Source organism: Scyliorhinus canicula, chromosome 17 (genome assembly GCF_902713615.1).
Source record: "Scyliorhinus canicula chromosome 17, sScyCan1.1, whole genome shotgun sequence".
Lineage (NCBI taxonomy): Eukaryota > Metazoa > Chordata > Chondrichthyes > Carcharhiniformes > Scyliorhinidae > Scyliorhinus > Scyliorhinus canicula.
The window spans coordinates 81226652-81251297 of record NC_052162.1 but is presented as its reverse complement, the minus strand read 5'-3'; the positions used below and the strand labels follow the sequence as shown (position 1 = coordinate 81251297).

The 24646-nt window shown below is 48.4% G+C and overlaps 1 protein-coding gene across 3 annotated transcripts in view; it reads left to right on the top strand.

Moving 5' to 3' along the window:
• The window catches only part of LOC119952392 (5-hydroxytryptamine receptor 2A-like), a 344511-nt gene that overhangs the window by 289958 nt on the left and 29907 nt on the right, over positions 1–24646 (top strand). For all 3 annotated transcript variants that reach the window (XM_038776111.1, XM_038776110.1, XM_038776112.1), the window contains one exon: positions 22783–23684. In XM_038776111.1, the coding sequence (XP_038632039.1) occupies positions 23384–23684 (301 nt within the window). In that variant the 5' untranslated portion in view covers positions 22783–23383. The remainder of the gene's footprint in view (positions 1–22782; positions 23685–24646) is intronic.

Sequence of the window (24646 nt, the reverse complement as noted above, 5' to 3'; positions counted from 1 at the left end):
GCTTGCCCACGCACAGGCCTCAATTGGGCCACGGGTGGGCGTCATTTGTAAAATCACGGCGGGGAAAGGGGGAAGGTGGGCTGGTGGTGGTGGGTGGACTGCCAATGCCACAACACCCTACTTTAGAGGTTCACCCACCTGTTTTCATTTATATGGTGGCCCATAAAATTGAGCCCACGAAGTTAAATAGGCCCAATTTGCAGCAAATTAAAATCTTGCCTAATTCATGTTTCTGGTCAATGAAGTTTCATCAGTATTGGTGAAGTTTAGACATGTCGAGCGCAATCTAATAGAAAAGTTTCTAAGTGCAGTAGCAAGTGGGAAGAGCTGGGTGTTTCCCGACAGCCAACCCGGCAAGGGCGTGACCGGTATCTAACGTTAATTAGGGCACTTATGATGCCCCACGGACTTCACGCCGGAAAAGATTACCCCTCCAACTGATTTGCCTGGACCGCACTCAGCAGCTCCCCGCTAATGAGGGGGAGCAGCTCCGAAACCGACCCTGCAGCGCAAACCCCAAACAGCACACAGTCATGCCACCGCACAGACCAGCTCCTAGATTCAGAGGTGCTGACCTGGCCAGACTGTTGGACACGGTGGAATCCTGCCTTTTATATTGACCCGCTGACAGTGCTGACACAGCCCCAGTACCCTGGAGTGATGTTTCACAGACCCTGGAGGTGGAACAGGGTGGGGGGGAGCTGAAGGTTGGGGAGGGGGTGATTTGGGGGGAGGTAATGGGGAGGGTGGTATATGGGAGAATGGGTGGGTGGGATGGGAGGGGGAAGAAAGAGGAGCATCTGTTGCGGGAGGGAGGGGAAAAGGTGGGGGGGGGGAAAGTGGTAGGATGGGGAGAGCGGGTGAGATAAGGGACAAAGCCATATCCGATGAGAAGTGGAGGAAGATGTGGGTTTCCCTGGCCATCCGGAAATGCCGGACCCTGGCCACCACCACCTGTCCTCCATCCTCTGGCTGCTCCCTCAGTTACGACCCAGGCTCCACCTCCAGCCCTGCCAGGTCCAGCTCCTCCTCCTCCTCTGACAAGGCTGCATGTTCCTCCTCCTCCTCTACCTCCAGCACATCGCCCCTGGGTGTGCCGGTAGTGGACGGCACAGCAGACTACCACAAACTGGCTGACCCTCCAGGGGATGTATTTCAGTGCACCACCAGAGCGGTCGAGGCATCGGAACCCCATTTTCAGCAGTCCAATGCACTACTCAATGACAGTCCAGGTGGCCACATGGGCCTTATTATATTGGGTCTCCACATTGGTCTCCAGCTCTGCACCGGCATCATTACCCAGGTCCTGAGCGGGTACCTGTTATCCCCCAACAGCTAACTGGTCACCCTGGGGTGTCCCTCGAAGACGATATCCGAATGCCCCAGGATGTAGCTGTCGTGCACACCCTGGGAAGCATGCAGACACACGTGCATGATCTGCAGGTGGTGGTCGCAAACAAATTGAACGTTCAGGCAGTGGAATTTCTTTCTGTTAATGCAGGGCGCTTCTGGACCACCTGGTGCATGCAAGTCAACATGCGTGCCCTCTATTATCCCCCGGACATGGGGCATCCTGGCAATGGTGGAGCATCCTGCTGCTGGGCATCTTGGTGGGCTTGGTCCAGGTCAAAGTTTATATAGTTAGCTGTCCTGGCAAACAGGGCATCCATGACTTTTCGGATGCAATTGTGGGCTGTTGGCTGGGATATGCCCCACAAGCCATACCCCACGAGCCCACCTCGAACCTAGAATGAACCTGTGGTGAATGTATTGCTACTACTATTCACCACTGTATTGTATTGTATTATGTTGGTGCCCTTGTGGGCTCCGCCCCCCCGGGGGTGGTATATAAATCTGCTGCCTGTCGGCAGCACTCAGTACAGAGCAGTTGCAGGCAGGCACAGATCTAGCTTATTAAAACCAATGTTCACTTCTACTAATCGTCTCGTGTGAATTGATGGTCGCATCAATTTAATAAGCTAAGATATCGCAATGGAAACAGCCCTCAAACCTGATCGACTGGAACTCGACCCACAGGCAGCTGAAGCCAAAGGAATCTTTTCACACTGGCTCCGCTGCTTTGAGGTCTACCTCGCCTCCTCCTCCTCACCCGTCGTCACCAAGGCACACAAGTTGAGTCTCCTCAATGCCCGGGTGAGCCACAGAATCTCTGTACTAATCGAAGACGCGACCACGTACGCAGACGCGGTCGCGATCCTGAAAAGACATTGCGTGAGGCCGGTGAATGAAGTGTACGCGCGGCATCTCCTCACCACACATCGTCAATGCCCCGGGGAATTGCTGGTCTAAGCGACCTGAGGGTACTCGCTCGAAACTGTAACTACAAGGACGTCACGGCCTCGCAGCACGTGGAACTCGCCATCCGGGACATCTATGTGGCTGGAGTCCGGTCCAACTATGTCAGAATGCGCCTGCTCAAAAAGGGCACCCTCGACCTAGAAGAGATGGAAAACTATCCACCTCATTAGAGGTAGCCTTCCAGAGCCTAAATGCTTTCCCCTCCGACCACGCGATTTCCTCGTGGGCACCGGAGGAGCGACCATCACCCGACCCGAGGGTGTCCCAGGCCTCAGCCGCCTGGCTGCCCGCCCAACCCGGGGGGCCGCCCTGCTGTTTCGGCTGTCAGAACCAGCAGCCCAAGCAGCGCTGCCCAGCTCGGAACGCGACCTTCAGCGACTGCGGCAAGAAAGGACATTTTGCCAATGTCTGCTTGGCCTGACCCAAAGTTCCAAAATCGCAGGCCCGACTCACAGACTCACAGACTCACAGGCCCGCAGACCCAGAAGCGTGGCTGCATGCCTGCCGGTACCACCCCCTTCTGACATCCGCCTCGTGCTATCCGTGGGGGCCGCCATATTTAACTCTACCCGACACATGCGACTGATGGGGGCTGCCATTTTGGCCGCCATCATGAACGGCGCCCGACACGTGCAACCGACTGGGGCCACCATCTTGGCCACCATCTTGGGACCACCCCGCTACCACTGACCACGCCGACTACCCGTAGCTTGGCGCTGTCACTCTCGACCAGTCTGTCACGCTCAAGAACTCCATGATGACCGTCCGGGTCAATGGGCACGAAAAGCCCTGTCTGTTTGACTCTGGGAGCACGGAGAGCTTCATCCATCTGGACACGGTAAGGCGCTATTCCCTCCAGATTTCCCGCACATCCCAAACAATCTCCCTTGCTTCCGGATCACATTCAGTTCAGATCTGGGGGTACTGTGTCGCAAACTTTGCGATACAGGGCGCCGAGTAAGGCAATTTTAAACTCTATGTCCTCCCCCATCTCTGCGCTCCTCTCTTGTTAGCACTGGATGTCCAGCACAACCTCAGAAGCCTGATCCTGAAGTTCGGTGGACCCCTACCCGCCTCACCATATGTAGCATCGTGACACTTAAGGTCGCCCCTCCCTTGCTCTTCGCGAACCTCACCACCGACTGTGAACCCTTCGCCACCAGGAGCAGGTGGTACAGTGCCCAGGACAGGACTTTTATCAAGTCAGAGGTCCAGCGGCTCTTGAGGAAGGGGATCATCGGAGGGGATAATAACCCCTGGAGAGCCCAAGTGGTGGTCGTCAGGACCGGGGAAAAGAACAGGATGGTTGTCGACTACGGCCTGACCATAAATCGGTACACGCAACTCGATGCGTACCCCCTTCCCCGCATAGCGGACATGGTAATCAGATAGCACACCACCGGGCTTTCTCCACGGTAGATCTGAAGTCCGCATACCACCAGCTTCCAATCCGCCCAGAAGACCGCCTTTCAGTCAGGCGGCTGCCTCTTCCGCTTCCTCATGGTCCCCTTCGGCATCACCAATGGGGTCTCGGTCTTCCAAAGAACGATGGACCGAATGGTTGACCAGTACGGGCTGTGGGCCATGTTCCCATACTTGGATAACGTCACCACCTGCGGCCATGATCAGCAGGACCACGACGCTAACCTTCAGAAGTTCCTCCAAACCGCCCAAGCCCTCAATCTCACCTACAACAAGGAGAAATGCGTTTTCCGCACAGCCCGACTAGACATCATCGGCTATGTCGTGGGAAACAGAGTCCTAGGGCCCGACCCCGACCGCATACACCCCCTCCTGCGGACAAAGCCCACCCACTTATCAAAGCCACCATCTTTCCCCTGACGACTGAGGCCCGCCTGGCCTTCAGCCGCATCAAGTTAGACATTACCAAGGCCGCGATGCATGCGGTGGGAGTCCATTCCCTTCCAGGTGGAGAGCGACGCATCAGATGTCACCCTGGCCGCTCCCCTTAACCAGACAGACAGGCCCGTGGCCTTCTTTTCCCGTGCCCTCAACGCCTCCGAGATTCGGCACTCCTCTGCCGAAAAGGAAGCTCAAGCCATTGTGGAAGCTGTGCGACATTGGAGGCACTACCTGGCCAGTAGGAGGTTCACCCTCGTCACCGACCAACGGTTGGTATCCTTTATGTTCAACAACACACAGCGGGGCAAGATCAAGAATGATAAAATCTTGAGGTGGAGAATCAAACTCTCCACCTATAATTACGATATCGTGTATTGTCCTGAGAAGCTCAATGAGCCCCAGATGCCCTGTCCCGCGGCACATGCGCCAGCGCGCAAGATGACCGACTTCGGGCCATCCACAATGACCTCTGTCACCCAGGGGTCACTCGGCTTCTCCACTTCATCAAGGCCCGCAACTTGCCCTACTCCACTGAGGTCAGGGCCATGACCAGGGACTGCCAAGTGTGCGCTGAGTGCAAGCCACACTTCTATCGGCCAGACAAGGCCCACCTGGTGAAGGCATCCCATCTCTTTGAGCGTCTCAGCATCGATTTCAAAGGGCCCTTCCCCTCCACTGACCGCAACGTGTATTTTCTCAACGTTGTTGACGAGTACTCCCGTTTCCCGTTTCCCCTTTGCAATCCCTTGCCCCAACGTGACCGCAGCCACTGTCATTAAGGCCCTGCACAGCATCTTCACCCTGTTCGGTTTCCCCACTTATGTCCACAGTGACCGGGGCTCCTCGTTTATGAGCGATGAGCTGCTCGGTAAGGGTATTGCCTCGAGCAGGACTACCAGCTATAACCCCCGGGGAAACGGACAGGTGCAGAGGGAGAACGCGACGGTATGGAAGGCTGTCCTTCTGGCCCTACAGTCAAGACGTTTCCCGGTTTCTCGCTGGCAGGCGGTCCTCCCCGACGCGCTCCACTCCATTCGGTCGCTCCTCTGCACAGCCACGAACGAGACCCCTCACAACCGTCTATTTGTCTTCCCCAGGAAATTCACCTCCGGGGTCTCGCTTCCATCCTGGCTGACACCACCGTGGCCTATCCCCCACCGGAAGCACGTGAGGAGCCATAAGTCCTGGTCAGGCGGGTCCAGCTCCTACATGCCAACCCTCAGTATGCCTGCGTGGTGCACCGCGACGGCCGACAAGATACACTCTCCCTCCGGGATCTGGCACCCGCCGGTTCCCCAGTGCCAATCATCTACCCCCACTCCGAACCCGCCCACGCCCCTACAAGGCCTACACCCCCCTCCCCCCATCGCCAACCCACCGTGATGAAGCTCCAGACGACACGCTCCCGGAGACAACGAGCCCAACACCCGTGCCCGCGGCGACGAGTTCAACACCCATGCCCACAGTGAAGCCAGAGCTGAGGCGATCACAGAGAACGATCAAGGCGCCGGACAGACTCGATCTGTGAGCCCACTTCACCCCCGCTTGACTTCAATTTTTTAACAGGGGGTGAATGTGGTGAACGTATTGCTACTACAATTTACCACTGTATTGTATTGTATTATGTTGATGCCCTTGTGGGCTCCGCCCTCTCGGGGGTGGTATATAAATCTGAAGCCTGTAGGCGGCACTCAGTACAGAGCAGTCGCAGGCAGGCACAGATCTAGCTTATTAAAACCACTGTTCACTTCTACTAATCATCTCGTGTGAATTGATGGTCGCATCAGAACCCGAGGTGTAAAAGTTCAGGACTGCAGTGACCTTGACGGCCACCGTGAGTGGGTGTCCTCCTCCTCCACACGGTGCCAAGTCCGTAAGGACATGGCACAGATGCCGCACTGTCTTCTTGTTGAGGCGGAAACTACTGCAGAATATGCTGTCCGACATCTCTTCAAACAACCAGCAACATCTGTACTCCTTGGCCTGTTGCTTGCCTCACCCTTCGTGTCCCTACCTGGCCTGATGGGCGGCTGGGTCCTCAGGGTGTGGGGTGAACCCCCATACATAGGCCGTAACCCCGAGACTCGGTTGATGCTGCTATTTCCACCTTCTCCGGCTTCTGGTTGCCTGGATTTCCAATGGCACCACGAGAGCAGCTGCTGCGATGTCCACAATATCATCCATCATGTGATATCTGTAAAGAATTGGAGAGGATGGGAGATCGACAACCAGTTGTGGCTTTCACCCTGGGACCCGTGGATCTCCTAGGCCTCTCCCACCTTTCATTCCCTGGCTTCTCTCGGGGAGCCATTCAACACGCTGCTAGTGCTGGGGGACCCTGCTCTGCACACACACCCCTGGCCATAGCATGGGCCCCCAGGCACCGAACCCCTAACCTGGATCCCAGACCTCTGCTGGGAACCATACTGGGACCAGGCTCAGGTAATCTTCACCCACCCCCGATCCACACACCCACCCTCTGGTCGCAGGGATATACCCATTACTGCGGACCAGCTCTAGGGTGATTGATTGTTGGCTGCTGCCCCTACGGTTGTACAGCCTCCAATGTTCAGGCAAAGTGTCCAGGCTTCACAGTCTGATTGGGATGCTAGGCAGTCACACCCACCTGCGACATGGCACGTCTACTCACGGGAATCCACTTGGAAGCTGTGAAGTGCACACATTGCTAACATTGCCAATTCCCTATCAGCGATAACCTTCAGCTGTGCGGCCAGAGGCTGGCATGGTCAGCAGGCGTAAAAGTGACCTGCATCAGATTACCATGCAGGGTAATACCATGGGGCTCTGTCCTGGGAGTGTTCAGTGGGATAGACAGGGAGAAATTGAAATTACCCCTGTTTTGGGTATTTATAATTTGGGGGTTGGCATGTCGGATCCGCAGGGGCTGAGCCCCTCACTCCCCACTCATCCCCCCCCCCCCCCCCCCCCCCCCCACACCTCCCCACCTAAGCACTGGAATAGCAGCCCTGGTACCCCTGGGGCTGACTGCCTGTTTTCCAAGTTCTTCTCCCCGTACCCCACAGCAGCCATTTCGCTAGCTTCACATTTTTAAAGAGGTGTGCTGAAGGGCGCCCACGTGACTGTTCGCTGGGGAGCTGGTTAGATCATGGGAGGCTGTTAGATAGGGTCTCCTTCCCATTAATGAGATGGAGATTGGCCAACATTGGTGATTACTGATTTCTCACCACACCGCGGCAGGATCCAGATCTCGGCAACAGGAGCAGACCAGTTCGATTGGAAACCGATCGACACCTGGCCCGCTTCCTGATTTCAGACTCAGCCGCGAACTAACTGGCTCCCTCAGATTTGTGACCGCCAGCGTTGCCATTTGATCGTGCCCATCATTTTTTTTAAGCAAGTACAGAGGCAGGGAAATGGGTGATGGAAGGGAGGAAAGGAAAGGAAAGGCCTGATAGAGAAGAAGGCAGGAGAGATTAAATGGCAAAATGGGTGATGGTATAAGTCAGAAAGGAGGGTAATGGCACATGTAAACAAACAGAAGAAGATCTGGAGGAACTGCACCCTTAGTTGGACTTAAAAGAGGAGCAGGGAAGTTCTCCCCTTACCGTGGCTGGCATATATTCAATTGCTCGATGTTTGATTGTATGTGTCTGTTGTCTTTTTTCTGTTCTGTTAGTCAAGCTGGTGTGTGATTACAGAGAGAAGCAGGAACTAAACTGGAAAGAAGCAGCTGGTAGCGTGGGCTGCAGATATTATAAAGCATTAAAGCTTTCAGGCATAGAAACTTTAGTAATCTCTGCGTATCTCCAAGGCTCAAAAGACAAAAATACACTCCCGCTCGAGTTTAAGGAGGCTGGTGAATAGTGGGAGAGGTCAAAAGCGAGATCTGCGCCAGGCGACAAACAGTTTGCGAAGCAACCGGCCAGCTCCCGTAGGCGAAATCGGGATCTCGCCGTAGCGTGTTGAGAAACCAATTATCGTTGGACCAATTAACGTTGAATAACATTGCCGGTCTCGCTGGTCCGAGCGCCAGGATGCTCCTGTCAATTCCTGCTCGCTACAGCACTTGGAAATCTTTCCGGGGAAACGCGCCCTATGTGTCAACCTTAAGGCGGTCAACAAAACAATTATTCCAGACAAGTATCTGTAGTAAGGGTCTGACACAGGTGGGATTAATAAGGGACTGAATACAGACCCACACAATGATATAAAAGAACATATGACTCGCACCTAAGAGTCAGTGTTGGACAGAGCTGTGTGCACAAACAAATATGGAGGCAGCTCCTAGCTTGAATCCTTTACTGCATATCTGTACAGGGTTCTTGTAGATAATCAATACATTTACCCTACTTGAGAATACAAAGACTTCACTAAGACCTACCGAACAGTATCCATCAGCCTTCAACAGTATCCATTTCCGGCAAGTCAAGGGCTATGGAATCACCTCTGCATATCTCCAAGGCACAAAACACAACACTGACCAACATTTATCACTCATCCTTAAAAACAGAAAATCTGGTCGTTTTTTTCTGGTTATTTTATGGGTCCTTGCTGTGCACACATTGCCATGTTCCTTCAAATGCAACAGTAACTACAAGCCAAGAGCAATTCAATGACTGTAAAGCCATTTGGGACCTGAAGCCGTGAAAATACATAATACGGATGCAGGACTCCCTTTTTCTTTTATGTGCATCTTCATGAAGAGACATTTGCATATTATCTAAGTTTCACATTTTGATGCCAGACTAACCAGGTGGACTGAACTATGACTCAGGACGAATGATCCTTTCTTGAAATGCTATGGAGGAACATATTCACTCTAGATGCAAATTTTCACAAAATCAGTCAATCATGTTTCCTGAAGCACGCAGCAGCAGTTGCTTTGCATGCGCACATTAGCATTCTGACTGCTACGCAGGCAACTGGAAAGTATTTTATGTCCAGAAATGGATTAGAAATATCACGGTGAATAACTTCCAGTATTAGCGACGCATTCAAATTAATTTCCAAATCCCGTAAAACCCCAACTCCTCGTAGCATCAGTAACCAGGGAACAGGAAGGAAAATCCAAATGGGATTCCACTTCCTTTCTGCTGAGTACAATGGGGCAGAGTTGTAAACTTGCACCTGTGAATAAAACTGGCATGGCTGCTGGGTTGCCCATTCTCAAAACCCCACATGATTCATTTCCAATGATTTTTCGGGAAGTAAAGTCTAAAGGATTCTACAGTGAGCGGTCGATTTACAATGTAGGTTTTACTTCCTGGAGACAAATAGAAATCCACATACGAACGTACGAATTAGGAACAGGAGTAGATAAGTCGGCCCCCTGGGCCTGCTTCGCCATTCAATAAGCTTAAGGCTGATCTGATTGTGACCTCAAATCCACATTCCTGCCGACCCCCGATAACCTTTCACCCCCTTCACGCCAATAAGACTTTAATTTTTTTTCTGAATGCCGACATTGGAAGTACCAGAAATTAGAATGAATTTATACAGCACAAAAAGAATTTCTAGTCAGTGCCACAACTTGGCAGGCTGTTTAACACTTTACAAAACCAGCAAAACATGATTAGTTACTGACAGAGAAACTACCATAGTGACCAGAATTCTCCATTCATTGAGAGTCTCTTTTCCTGCTGGCAGTGCACGCCCGCCTGGGGGTTTCCCGGCAGCAAAGGATGGCTTCAAAGGGAAATCCTATTGGTAAGTGATAAAAAGAGAGAATCCCGCCCCCAGCAAACAGCGCACCACCAAGAAACATGCGGCTGGAGGAATCAGAGAATCCCACTCAGTATTTTACAAACTGATTATTTATTGAAGGTAATTTAAAAGAGAAGCAAAGATTTAGAAAAAAAGATTTCGGGAGCGACCCACCTGCAGAATTTCAATGTCCAGTCACAACGCCGAGAAACATCTGGCTATTCAAAGGCACTTTGTCATTGGGCGTGATCTAATGGCCACACTATGCCTGAAAAGCAGTGCGCCGATAGAAGCCAGTAGTTCCCGGTCCCGGGATCTACCCAGGTCACAATGCCTCGCGAGGTCTAACCCGATCTCACGAGACGTTGCGATGCAAATCCCATCCATTGTGTGCGGGATCACTTTTTAGCAAATCTGCATATTAAAGAATACAGCTAGTCTCACTTTAATGTGTAGATTCCCAAGTTACCTGAGGTGTGGAATCCTTTGTTGTAGAGACCTCTGGAGAGTGCTATTCAGTACTGGTCTCCAGAAATGGGCAGCAGATGAAACGACACTCGTGTGGGCTTCCAGTGGATCGGAGGCCCCAGGTGCGTGCCCCACAGTGGTACTCGTGGCTCTCCCATAGTGTGTTTGGGCTTGGGTGGATGTCAGGTATTGCATCATTGCCTTCGGAGATTGGGATGCCATTTAAAAATTATGTCCCGATCTCTTGCTGCACTGAGTTCTGGCAAGCAGAGCTCCTCAGTGCACAAAACGGGGCTATGTGAGACCTCGTCCGCACGTTCCCCACTTAGGCCCATAATCTTACGTGGGTGGAATTTTATAGGCATGTGTGTCTTGATGCTGCAAGCGCCAGGAAACACGCAGCTAAGCACACTTGCTATGGGACTTTGTTCCCTTTTAGTTGAATCGGGCGCGATATTTGGCCTTGGGGATTTTCTCTCTGCTAAGCTGTACTCAGAAGCTCGCCAGTAGGATGGGCTCCTCGCAAATTGGGGCAAAATTTTGGCTGGCTGCTCCAATCTACCCTCCTCCTCACCCCCTTCAGGCTCTCCCCCATTTTCAACACCCCCTCCCATCCAACCTTGGAAGGCCCCCGGGGACCCCCCCTCCCCCACTTTACTGGCCCGATCCCTGGCATTGTCAACCTGAATCAGGACTGGAACCAATGTCCTAGGGGGAGCTTTTGCTAACTCTGTTGGGGAGGTTTTAAACTAATGTGGCAGGGGGATGGGAACCAGATTAGGAAGTTAGAGGTCAGTAAAGAAGCAGCAACTAAAGCCAGTAAGGTACGAGACAATAAACTCAATGTCACTAAGGGGAAGAGTAGACAGGGAAGAGATGATGAACGCAAAGGTGGTCTGAGGTGCATTTGTTTTAATGCGAGAAGTGTAGCAGGTAAGGCAGATGAACTTAGGGCTTGGATCAGTACCTGGGAATATGATGTTATTGGTATTACTGAAACTTGGTTGAGGGAAGGTCAGGACTGGCAACTGAATATCCCAGGGTATAGATGCTTCAGGAGAGATAGAGAGGGCGGTAGAAGGGGTGGAGGAGTTGCATTACTCGTCAGAGATGATATCACAGCTGTGATTAAGGAGGGCACGATGGAGGATTCGAGCACTGAGGCAATATGGGTGGAGCTGAGAAATAGGAAGGGTGCAGTAACATTGTTGGGACTTTACTACAGGCCTCCCAAAAGCGAGCATGAAGTAGAGGTACAAATATGCAGACAGATTATAGAAAAATGTAGGAGCAATAGAGTGGTTGTGATGGGAGATTTTAACTTCCCCAACATTGAATGGGATTTGTGTAGTGTTGGAGGCGTAGATGGAGCAGAGTTTGTAAGGAGCATCCAGGAGAGTTTTTTAGAGCAGTATGTAAATAGTCCAACTCGGGAAGGGGCCATACTGGACCTGGTATTGGGGAATGATCCCGGCCAGGTGGTTGATGTTTCAGTCGGTGATTACTTTGGGAATAGCGATCACAATTCCGTAAGTTTTAGAATACTCATGGACAAGGATGAGAGTGGTCCGAAAGGAAGAGTACTAAATTGGGAAAAGGCCAAGTATAACAAAATTCAGCAGGAGCTAGGGAATGTGGATTGGGAGCAGCTGTTTAAGGGTAAATCCACATTTGAAATGTGGAAGTCTTTTAAGGAAAGGTTGATCAGAGTGCAGGACAGACATGTTCCTGTGAAAATGAAAGATAGAAATGGCAAGATTAGGGAACCATGGATGACGGGTGAAATTGTGAGACTAGCTAAGATGAAAAAGGAAGCATACATAGGATCGAGGCAACTCAAAACTGATGAAGCTTTGGAGGAATATCGGGAAAGTAGGACGAATCTCAAACGCGCAATAAAGAGGGCTAAAAGGGGTCATGAAATATCTTTGGCTAACAGGGTTAAGGAAAATCCCAAAGCATTTTATTCGTATGTAAGGAAAAAGAGGGTAACTAGAGAAAGGATTGGCCCACTTAAAGACAAAAGAGGGAATTTATGCGTGGACTCAAAGGAAATGGGTGAGATTCTTAATGAGTACTTTGCATCGGTATTCACAAAGGAGAGGGACAAGATGGATGTTGAGGCTAGGGATGGATGTTTAAATACTCTCGGTCAAGTTGTCATACGGAAGGGGGAAGTTTTGGGTATTTTGAAAGACATTAAGGTGGACAAGTCCCCAGGACCGGATGGGATCTATCACAGGTTGCTGAGGGAAGCGAGGGTCGAAATAGCTGGGGCCTTAACAGATATCTTTACAGCATCCCTGAGCACGGGTGAGGTCCCGGAGGACTGGAGAATTGCTAATGTTGTCCCTTTGTTTAAGAAGGGTAGCAGGGATAATCCAGGGAATTATAGACCTGTGAGCTTGACGTCAGTGGTAGGCAAACTGTTGGAGAAGATACTGAGGGATAGGATCTATTCACATCTGGAAGAAAATAGACTTATCAGTGATAGGCAGCATGGTTTTGTGCAGGGAAGGTCATGTCTTACAAACCTAATAGAATTCTTTGAGGAAGTGACAAAGTTAATTGATGAGGGAAGGGCTGTAGATGTCATATACATGGACTTTAGTAAGGCGTTTGATAAGGTTTCCCATGGCAGGTTGATGGAAAAAGTGAAGTCGTATGGGGTTCAGGGTGTACTAGCTAGATGGATAAAGAACTGGCTGGGCAACAGGAGACAGAGAGTAGTGGTGGAAGGGAGTGTCTCAAAATGGAGAAGGGTGACAAGTGGTGTTCCACAGGGATCCGTGCTCGGACCACTGATGTTTGTGATCTACATAAATGACCTGGAGGAAGGTATAGGTTAGCAAGTTTGCAGATGATACTAAGATTGGTGGAGTTGCAGATAGCGAGGAGGACTGTCAGAGAATACAACAAAATATAGATAGATTGGAGAGTTGGGCAGAGAAATGGCAGATGGAGTTCAATCCAGGCAAATGCGAGGTGATGCATTTTGGAAGATCAAATTCAAGAGCGGACTATATGGTCAATGGAAGGGTCTTGGGGAAAATTGATTTAAGAGAGATCTGGGAGTTCAGGTCCATTGTACCCTGAAGGTGGCAACGCAGGTTGATAGAGTGGTCAAGAAGGCATACAGCATGCTTGCCTTCATCGGACGGAGTATTGAGTACAAGGGTTGGCAGGTCATGTTACAGTTGTATAGGACTTTGGTTCGGCCACATTTGGAATACTGCGTGCAGTTCTGGTCGCCACATTACCAGAAGGATGTGGATGCCTTGGAGAGGGTGCAGAGGAGGTTCACCAGGATGTTGCCTGGTATGGAGGATGCTAGCTATGAAGAAAGGTTGAGTAGATTAGAATTGTTTTCGTTGGAAAGATGGAGGTTGAGGGGGGACCTGATTGAGGTCTACAAAATTATGAGAGGTATGGACAGGGTGGATAGCAACAAGCTTTTCCCAAGAGTGGGGGTGTCAGTTACAAGGGGTCACAATTTCAAGGTGAGAGGGGGAAAGTTTAAGGGAGATGTGCGTGGAAAGTCTTTTACGCAGAGGGTGGTAGGTGCCTGGAACGCTTTACCAGCGGAGGTGGTAGAGGCGGGCCCGATAGCATCATTTAAGAAGCATCTAGACAGGTATATGAATGAGCGGGAAGTAGACCTTGGAAAATAGGAGACAGGTTTAGATAAAGGATCTGGATCGGCGCAGGCTGGGAGGGCCGAAGGGCCTGTTCCTGTGCTGTAATTTTCTTTGTTCTCTTTGTTCTTTGAATCCAAACACTCTGGCACTGCTACCTTGGCACTGCCAAGGTGCCAGGCTGGCAGAGTCAAGGTACCTAGGTGCCACATTGTGCCAGGCTGCCGCCTTGCCCTCTCCTTGATCAATGGCCTCAGAGACTCTCCCAGGTGCTGTTACGCCTGTTCCACATTTGAGTGGACCAGCACTGAACGACGCCCTGGCGAGGACTTGCAGACACGACTGTTGTGTAACGGCGCCAGGAGAATCTAGAAAACATGTATTTAATTGAGCAATAGGTCTAATTTAAATATGCTGATCTGGACCATGTCTAGTGAGGGCAGGTGCAGATTGCAACATCGCGCGAGATTCCGTTGGATCACTTTTTAAAAAATAAATTTAGAGCCCAATTATTTTTTTTTCAAATTAAGGGGCAATTTAGCATGGCCAATCCACCTAACCTGCACCTCTTTGGGTTGTGGAGGTGAAACCCACGCAGACACGGGGAGAATGTGCAAACTCCACACGGACAGTGACCCAGGGCCGGGATTTGAACCCGGGTCTGCGACGGCCTAGTCCCAGTGCTAACCACTGTGCCACCGTGCTGCCTCTCCGTTGGATCTCTGACCCATTTTGCCGTCTTGCGATATGCAACGGCCTCGTCCCCAAAACATTCGGGCACGATGAGACCATGAATCGCGCACTTAGAAAAATTTATAAAACTCAGCAATTCGAGTAATTGTCTAACTTCTTTGCCTGTGACCTCATGGTCCTGTTTCATATTACAAGAAAACCTCTGCTGGAAACCCTTTTTTAGCAGGTAGCCTTGAAATCAGTGTGGGTGATATTGGTGGCTGAACAGTGCATTGATGTAACGTTCGTCAGTCAACTACCTTTACGGGGATGTTAGATCAGTTACTGCAAATGGGCTGGTGCTACCGTTACAGAGGACTGAGAAATTTAGTGGGGTATATCATGACTTTGTGCAATAGTGGATTTAAGGTGATGATGGGTCACCAGCCAATTTTAACTTGATACCAGTAGAAATAAAAATGAGAAGAGATAAGAAAATTGGTTGACTCTTAATCCCTACTTTTACAATATGGCATAAAGTCAAGGCCTACCCCAGTAAGAGTTGATCCACTGATTTTGCTCAGTTCCAGGCTTATGGAATGGAATGTGTATGGAATGTGTACTCTGCCCAGAAGCTGGTCATTGTCTGCTGATGCTTCAACCTGAGCTGTCTGCTTGGCAGTTTGCCATTGCCTTTCACTGTCAGGGACAGGGTGAGGAAGCAAGGTCCCAAATCTAGCTCAGCTAGAATGAGAATTGAACTCATGCTGTTGGTATTATTCCGAACCATGTACTAGCCAACTGAGCTATTGAGTCCCCTTGTTCTGGACTGAAATTTATTTTTCAATCTTAGCTCACAATTTAAAGTAAGTTAAATGAAAAAATGTAGCAAAGATGTCACAGTACATTGACCAGACATAAAAAAAAACAAGATGTGGAGATGCCGGCGTTGGACTGGGGTGAGCACAGTAAGAAGTCTTACAACACCAGGTTAAAGTCCAACAGGTTTGTTTCAAACACGAGCTTTCGGAGCACGGCTCCTTCTTCAGGTGAATGGAAAGGCTTGTTCCAGAAATGTTTATATAGACACAGTAAGAAGTCTTACAACACCAGGTTAAAGTCCAACAGGTTTGTTTCAAACACGAGCTTTCGGAGCACGGCTCCTTCTTCAGGTGAATGGAAAGGCTTGTTCCAGAAATGTTTATATAGACATATCATGGCTATATCATATCATATCCACATCATGGCTATATAGACACAGTCAGAGATGCCCCGGAATGCGAGCACCTGCAGGCAATCAAATCATCAAAGATGCAGAGAGAGAGGTAACTCCAGGTTAAAGAGGTGTGAATTGTCCCAAGCCAGTTCAGTCGGTAGGCAGTCAAGCCGTCAGAAGTCGTGTCAATGCCAGATTCATCACTCGCAATCACAAGGCAGCCTCAAACGTCACCCAAGCACAACGCAACGCCATCCGCACTCTCAAGACCAACCGCAACATCGTCATCAAACCAGCAGACAAAGGAGGGGCCACCGTCATACTGAACAGAACAGACTACTGCAAAGAAGTATACCGACAACTCGACAACCAGGAACACTACAGGCAGTTACCCGCAGATCCAACCAAGGAACACATCCGCCAACTCAGCAGACTGATCAAGACCTTAGATCCAGACCTTCAGAACACCCTACGTGCTCTCATCCCACGTAATCCCCGCATTGGAGATCTCTACTGCCTCCCGAAAATACACAAGGCCAACACACCAGGCCGTCCTATCGTTTCAGGCAATGGGACCCTGTGTGAGAACCTCTCTGGCCACATCGAGGGCATCTTGAAACCCATCGTACAAGGTACACCCAGCTTCTGTCGCGACACGACGGACTTCCTACAGAAACTCAGCACCCATGGACCAGTTGAACCAGGAACATTCCTCGTCACAATGGATGTCTCGGCACTCTACACCAGCATCCCCCATGACGACGGCATTGCTGCAACAGCCTCAGTCCTCAACACCGACAACTGCCAATCTCCAGACGCAATTCTGCAACTCATCCGTTTCATTCTAGACCACAACGTCTTCACCTTCGACAACAAATTCTTCATCCAGACGCACGGAACAGCCATGGGGACCAAATTTGCACCTCAATATGCCAACATCTTCATGCACAAGTTTGAACAGGACTTCCTCACCACACAGGACTTTCAACCGATGCTATACACCAGATACATCGATGACATTTTTTTCCTTTGGACCCACGGCGAGACATCACTGAAACGACTACACGATGACATCAATAAGTTCCATCCCACCATCAAACTCACCATGGACTATTCTCCAAATTCAGTTCCATTCTTGGACACACTCGTCTCCATCAAGGACGGTCACCTCAGCACCTCGCTTTACCGCAAGCCCACAGATAATCTCACGATGCTCCACTTCTCCAGCTTTCACCCGAAACACATTAAAGAAGCCATCCCCTATGGACAAGCCCTCCGTATACACAGGATCTGCTCAGACAAGGAGGAGCGCAACAGACACCTACAGATGCTGAAAGATGCCCTCGTACGAACGGGATATGGCGCTCGACTCATTGATCGACAGTTCCACCGCGCCACAGCAAAAAACCGCACCGACCTCCTCAGAAGACAAACACGGGACACCACTGACAGAGTACCCTTCGTCGTCCAGTACTTTCCTGGGGCGGAGAAACTACGACATCTTCTTCGCAGCCTCCAACACATCATCAGCGAGGATGGACATCTTGCCAAGGTCATCCCCACACCCCCACTACTGGCCTTCAAACAACCGCGCAACCTCAAACAAACCATTGTTTGCAGCAAATTACCCAGCCTTCAGAACAGCAACCACAACACCACAAAACCCTGCCAGGGTAATCTCTGCAAGACATGCCAGATCATCGACATGGACACCACCATTACACGTGGAAACACCACCCACCAGGTACGCGGCGCATACTCGTGCGACTCGACCAATGTAGTCTACCTCATACGCTGCAGGAAAGGATGTCCCGAAGCGTGGTACATTGGCGAGACCATGCAGACACTGCGACAACGAATAAACGGGCATCGTGCGACTATCAACAGGCAGGACTGTTCCCTTCCAGTTGGGGAACACTTCAGCAGTCAAGGACATTCAGCCTCTGATCTCCGGGTCAGCATTCTACAAGGAGGCCTTCAGGAGACGCGACAACGCAAAATTGCTGAGCAAAAACTTATAGCTAAGTTCCGCACGCATGAATGCGGACTCAACCGGGATCTGGGATTCATGTCGCATTACATTCGGCCCCCACCAACAAGCCTGGACTTGCAGAGGCCTACCGACTGAACTGGCTTGGGACAATTCACACCTCTTTAACCTGGAGTTACCTCTCTCTCTGCATCTTTGATGATTTGATTGCCTGCAGGTGCTCGCATTCCGGGGCATCTCTGACTGTGTCTATATAAACATTTCTGGAACAAGCCTTTCCATTCACCTGAAGAAGGAGCCGTGCTCCGAAAGCTCGTGTTTGAAACAAACCTGTTGGACTTTAACCTGGTGTTGTAAGACTTCTTACTAAAAAAAAACAATACTCATATGCAATATTTCTGCATTGCAGAGTAAATGTTGTGGGTTGCTTGTTATAATTACCCCTGTATGTTGGGTGAAAGCCCCATCTGTGCTGAAACTGTTCATCTCTTTGCAAAGTCAGCGTGCTACATTTAATTGTTGTGCAAATTCATTGAATCATAGAATCATACAGCACAGGAGGCCATTTGGCCCATTGTGTCGTTGCTAGAACTCCAATTATCCCGCTCCCCTGACCTTTCCCCACAGCCCTGCAATCTTTTATTTCTTTTATGAGTCTTCATCCAAATCCCTCCTGGAAGTTATTGTTGAATTTGCTTCCACCATTCTTTCAAGCAGTGAAGTCTCTCGTGAGATTTGCAACGCTTGAGACGGAATCTCACGAGACATCACAATCTGGATCCCGGCCTTGCTGGCCGCGATCCAAGTCAGCATATTTAATTGAGTAGTACAGCTGATTTAAATGTGTCTGCGCCTGAGTGTCCTGGTGCCCAGGAACAAATGGCCTCCCCAGCGAGGCCTCAACCAGGCTCCATTTAGTACTGGTCCGTACAAAAGTGCAATGAAACCTGGGCCTTTGGAGACCCCTGGATGGTCCGGGACAGGGTGCCCCCCTGGCTCTGGCACCCAGGCACCTTGGTGCTGCTAGCCTGGCACCTTGGTACCGCAACCCTGACACTGCCAAAATACCCCAGGGTGGCAGTGCCAGTGTGCCCATGTGCGCAGGGGGTGACACTGCCATGGGTGGCGGAGTGTGGAGAACCCTCAAAATTTCTTAGAGATCAGGTCATCCTTTCAAAATGGTGGACTTACATCTGAGGAGCTGGTCTGGCCAGCGAGTTCAGCTCCCCAGAGGTGAAAAAAGTTCCAAGTGTGGGCTAGCCTGGAGGGAAACTCCCCAGGACCCCAAAAAAAGACTTAGTGTGGTTGAATAGCGGTGTGGATCTCACCCAAAAAGCCAATGAGAAACATCCTGCCAATCTTGCTCAAAATTACACTTCTTGATTGAAATCGCCCAATGATTTTGAGCAATGCCCCTTATATCTCCCTTTAGCTTCCACTTCTCTAAAGAGAACAACACCGCTTCATTAGTATTGCCATATAATCGGCATTCGATGTCCATGGTACCATACCAGTAAATCTCTTCTGCATCTGCTCTATGACCTTGTTATCCTTCTGTACGTGTGATGTTCAAAGACGCAATACTTCAGCTGTGGCCTAACCAGTGTTATATAAAGGTTTAACATGGCTTTCGTGCTTATGTAATCTGAAATAACAAAGGCTTTCTCTCTTTCTACAAAATACACCACTGCCAGGGTACCCACGTGGCACTGCCAAGCTGGCACAGGCACTGCCAGGGTGGCAGTGCCCATTTGTGCAGGGGGTGACACTGCCATTGGGTGGCGGAGTGTGGGGAACCCACAAACTTTCTTCGAGATCAGGGCAGCCTTTCAAAATGGTGGACCGACATCTGAGGAGCTGGTCTGGCCAGCGGGTTCAGCTCCCCAGAGATGAAAAAAGTTTCAAGTGTGTGCATTAAATTACTCCTATCATGTGTCTTCCCATTTCCAACAGTGTTATTATGTCTTCCAGAAGTATGTTACCATCTTCCACACTGTTTACTATACTTCTGAGTTCTGTATCATCTGCAAACATTGGAATTATGTCCTGTGCACCACATCCAGCTCATGAATACATATCAAGAAGAGCAATAGTGCCAACATTGACCCATGGGAGTGAACAGTGTGTATCTCCTCCCAATCTGGAATACAGCCATTCACCACCAGTCCCTGCTTTCTGTCCCTAATTATCTAGTTTTTGTACCGACATTTTCATTGCCCCTTTAATCCCATGGGCTTCAATTTTGCTAATTATATTACATACTGATTATGTTTTATTCAGCTGCATTGCAGTAAGTTATAATTTGTTTCAAATAAATACAGATACTGTACTTAATGAATGCTTTCTTACAGCAACCAAATAAAGACAAAGTAATTAAATTAAATCTCTAAGAGAGTTATTGTGTTCATTTAACGGAGAAGCAGACATAAATTAATAGGGATGTTATGAAGTGGCAATGGGATTTTCCTTTTATTGTAAAGCACTGTTTTGAATCTTGCTCCCATGCTAATATTGTTGGGTAAGGATTATTAGCACATCGTTAAAGACCACACAGACAAACTAAACGAGTAAGAAGGAAATTGATTTTGAAACGGAAAGTATTACAATAGCATTGGCAAGTACACAGTACGCAGATATCTCACAACCTGACGTGGGTGCAAGCAGCACTGTTATAGGAGAAAAAGGATAGTGGAGGGGCTCCCATTCATAGAACAAATTCCTCCACATTTCAAATCTACTACGTTGTACTCACTCACCTACCTGGGCATGTTGAAGGCACAAGGTTCTGTGAGATTTGCCATCTGGTCCACAGATATCTCCAGGGTGCAGCAACCATCTGTGCTGCACTATCAGTGGCAGGAAAGATCAATGCTGCCTGTAGCTCTGTTAACGCGCTCTTGCATCAGCTGTTACACTGTCCACTATACCATGTAGCCAGGGCCATGTTTCCCATAGGGCCCACCAATCTACCCCTCAGCAGAAAACCGCTGCAGCAAGGACAGCTGTACTCCAACCACATTCATGACTTCCCACAGCTGCAAGACATCACGATAGCCATTTGCATGCCTACTAATAATACTGTGGCTTAAGTAAGTAGGAAGGGATATTAGTCTGTCAATATACATACGATAACTGAACTCTTTGAGGTTGCACCATGTCTACCTTCTCCGGTATTGTTGGCTGTAGTGCGTGCAATGGAAATTGTTGCTCTATAATAATAATCTTTATTATTGTCACAAGTAGGCTTACATCAACACTGCAATGAAGTTACTGTGAAAATCCCCCAGTCGCCACACTCCGGTGCCTGTGCGGGTACACTGAGGGAGGATTTAGGATGTCCAATTCACCCAACAAGCACGTCTTTTGGGACTTGTGGGAGGAAACCGGAGCACCCGGAGGAAATCCAAACAGACACGGGGAGAACGTGCAGACTCCGCACAGACAGTGACCCAAGTGGAAATTGAACTCAGGGTCCAGGTGCTGTGAAGCAACAGTGTTAACCACTGTGCGACCATGCCGCCCACATAACATGTCGTGCTCTACTCATTGCTACAAACAACTTAGAAAGAATAATCATCCTAAGGATATAGGCATCACTGGCAAGGCCCACATTTATTGCCCATACCCATATTCCCTTGAGAAAGTGTTGGTGGGCCTTTACCTTGAACTGCTGTACAGTATCTTTGAATAGTGCAATGAAGTGGTGAATACCAAGATGTTGACACAGCGATAATAAAGAAACAAAGTTTTTTCCGAAAGTTAGGGTTGGATACTTCAAGTATATTTTGCCAATTGGAGCCTCCTGGCTTCATGCCATATCGAGGCAATAATCTGTTCTGTGAGTGAAAAAGTGCTCTTTGATTTCTCTCCCAAAAATCCCAGCACTAATTTTAAGATCAAGTCCCCTCATTTTGGATTCCACATCGAGGGAAATTGTTTCTCTGTATCAACCTATCGAATCATTTTCACACTTTAAAGGCTGGCTGCTGAATCAACTCTCACTCTTCTGTACTCAAGCCAATTATTTGCAGACTGGCCTCAGAGTTGAACCCTCTAAACCCAGGAATCGTTCTGGTGAATCTTTGCAACAAATTTCCAAGGCCACTATACCCTTCCTGATGTTCAGTGCCCTATATTTAAGGCAGTACTCCAAATATAATCTGACCAAAGCTATATAATTTACTCTCCTTTGCAATCCAGACCCCTTGAGATTATAGCCAGCATTCCATTAGCCCATTTCATTTCTTTTGTACCTATCTACCATCTTTAAAAGATTTTTCTTTTCAAATTCATAAACACAAATAGACCGGCGTTAAATTGGCTCAGATGCATTAACATCTTGAAGCAATTTTCTGGTTGAGAAAGCAAAAGATGTTCCACATTGGGCCCAAAATTATGTTTATCGTGTTTTTTTTATCTTGTACGAGCCTCAGTTGGCAATGTTAAATCACTAAAAAGAACACACCATAAGCTCAGTACATAATTAAAACATCTTATCGTGAGTAATTTGGAACATACTGAGTTAATGCTCCCCTCTTGTTCTGTGTGAGGTAGTGATGGATAAAACAGAATCTAATGAACTTAGGAAAAAGATAATTGTCAGGGCAACAGAGATGAAAAATACAGTAGAATTGGCACTTCAATAAATTTCTTGCCTATGTGTGATGATAATTCTTGGCAGAGATTGCAATAAATTAGTTGATTGTTTTGCCATTTAGCGAAACCTGGCTGCAGAGGCAACTAAAACGGATGAATGTGAATGTAAGAATGGTAATTATGTAGGCAGCAGATGTATTTTGATATTATTCCAAGGACACAGGCCCTATTCATTCAATGTTGAAGCAGGTAGGAATGCAGAGTTTTGATGAAATTAATATTTATAAGGGTTAAATGAAATAACAATATAATAACCTTCTAATTGTTATTCTTCTCAGAATTGGACTCATTCAACTCCAGAAGAGCATTTTGATTAGATCTTAATGAGTTGATTATAATGAGAAAAAGGCGGCTGGTGGAAACCCACATGAACCTTCTCAGCTTCTGAGGAAAAAAGAAAAGCAGAAAAGAGGCCAGGAGATGTAAAATATACAACAAAGAAGAAAATAAAAATTGAGAAAAGGGAATGGCATCAAGAACCTCTTGAGGAGCTTGGCAACATTTGGGGTGATATTTTGCCTGTTGTGGCTGGAGGTGTAAAGTAAGAAAATACTGCACTTTAGATTCAGTAACCCAGGTGCGAACTTTGAGAACCCTTTTACTGTTGCCTGCACTTTATATTACTCATTCTGCTCATCTGACAAAAACAATGTTTGAAGGCTTAAAATACTTGACTTCTCAATTGAATGCTCACAGAATAATGGATGGATTATCTTCTTATGTGTCCAAACTCACAGAGGTAGTCTTCCCTTTAACGGAGACCTTTCACAAAAGTAAAGGGCAAAGCATTTCAGATCTCATTTAAAGAAGTACTTCAGCAATTTATCAGCATTGCCACAGTTCCACGTCTCTAGGAATTTCAGTTTGCACAGTGTTCTGATGGCCAGATACATCAACAGCTCTTACACCCTGAACCAGAGTTTGACCACGGGGGAAATATTTAATGCCTCAGACCCGGGGGACATCTCGCGCACAGCCATCTCGAAAAAGAACTGGCCAGCTTTGCTGATCCTCATCATCGTTGTGTTGACTGTTGGCGGCAATATATTAGTGATCATGGCAGTTTCACTGGAGAAAAAGCTACAGAATGCCACAAACTACTTCCTAATGTCGCTGGCTGTTGCCGATATGCTGGTTGGAATCTTAGTTATGCCAGTCTCCCTAATTACTATTCTCTACGGTAAGTTCTGTTTGTGTTTTAACACCTTTGTTGACAATGTGGTTGGCAAAGCTTTTGTAAAATTCTCCACGGATTTCAATGAAATGTAGCGATAACCCATTTTGGAATTGTAAATGGGCTGAGATCTGCAAGATAATTAATTTTCTCCCTCAGCGACAGACGTTCTCAGTCAGATTCCAGTATGGTGTGAAGGAGAACAATTCATCAGATTGAGACTCTCCTTATTGCTGAGTTGGATGTAACCAGAATAACAATAGAATTGCATGTGCATTTAAGGCTAGACTTAATTGTAATCTGATACTGTGAGTGACATTTAAATAATACAGATATCCTAATTAAAAATATAAAAGCATAAAGCAAACATGTTTAGGAAATACTTGCAAATATGGTCATTTAATTATATTAAAAAGGCTGCCAAATTTGGCTCCATTACGCAATCCATGAGATGCCTGTTTTTAATGGCACTACAAGTGTTGTTTTGACTCCAAAATTGCATCTGTGTGTGAATCGCGCTGGGCAGAATATTTGTAAGGGCGTCATTGGGTGCTCAGGGAGCATCCACGAGAGGCACACAGAGTAGGCGGACTATGAGATAAGCCAATATGTACCACTAATTTGATGCCAACACTGCCACTTTGAAGCTCAACACTGGTTAATACTATCTCTTCAAAGTCGTGCAGCGCAACACACGTTTAGCAGCAGGGATGACCCCCGTCAGAACTATTTTTTAAAAATCACCAACTGCTTACAGGTTAGTTGATGTTTGACTGGTTCTTGCCAGAAACCTAGAAATGCTTTTTCATTTTCAGAGTTGTTTAAGGATGTCAAAGTCTACAGGGAGTGATGTGGCACATGCTGAGGGATTTATTTCTGTCTCTGAGGATTCTGCACACAGCACTTGCTCTCAAACTCATAGGGCATGATCATCCAAAAGAGAACAAAGTCCCCTCGCGCTCAAGTTT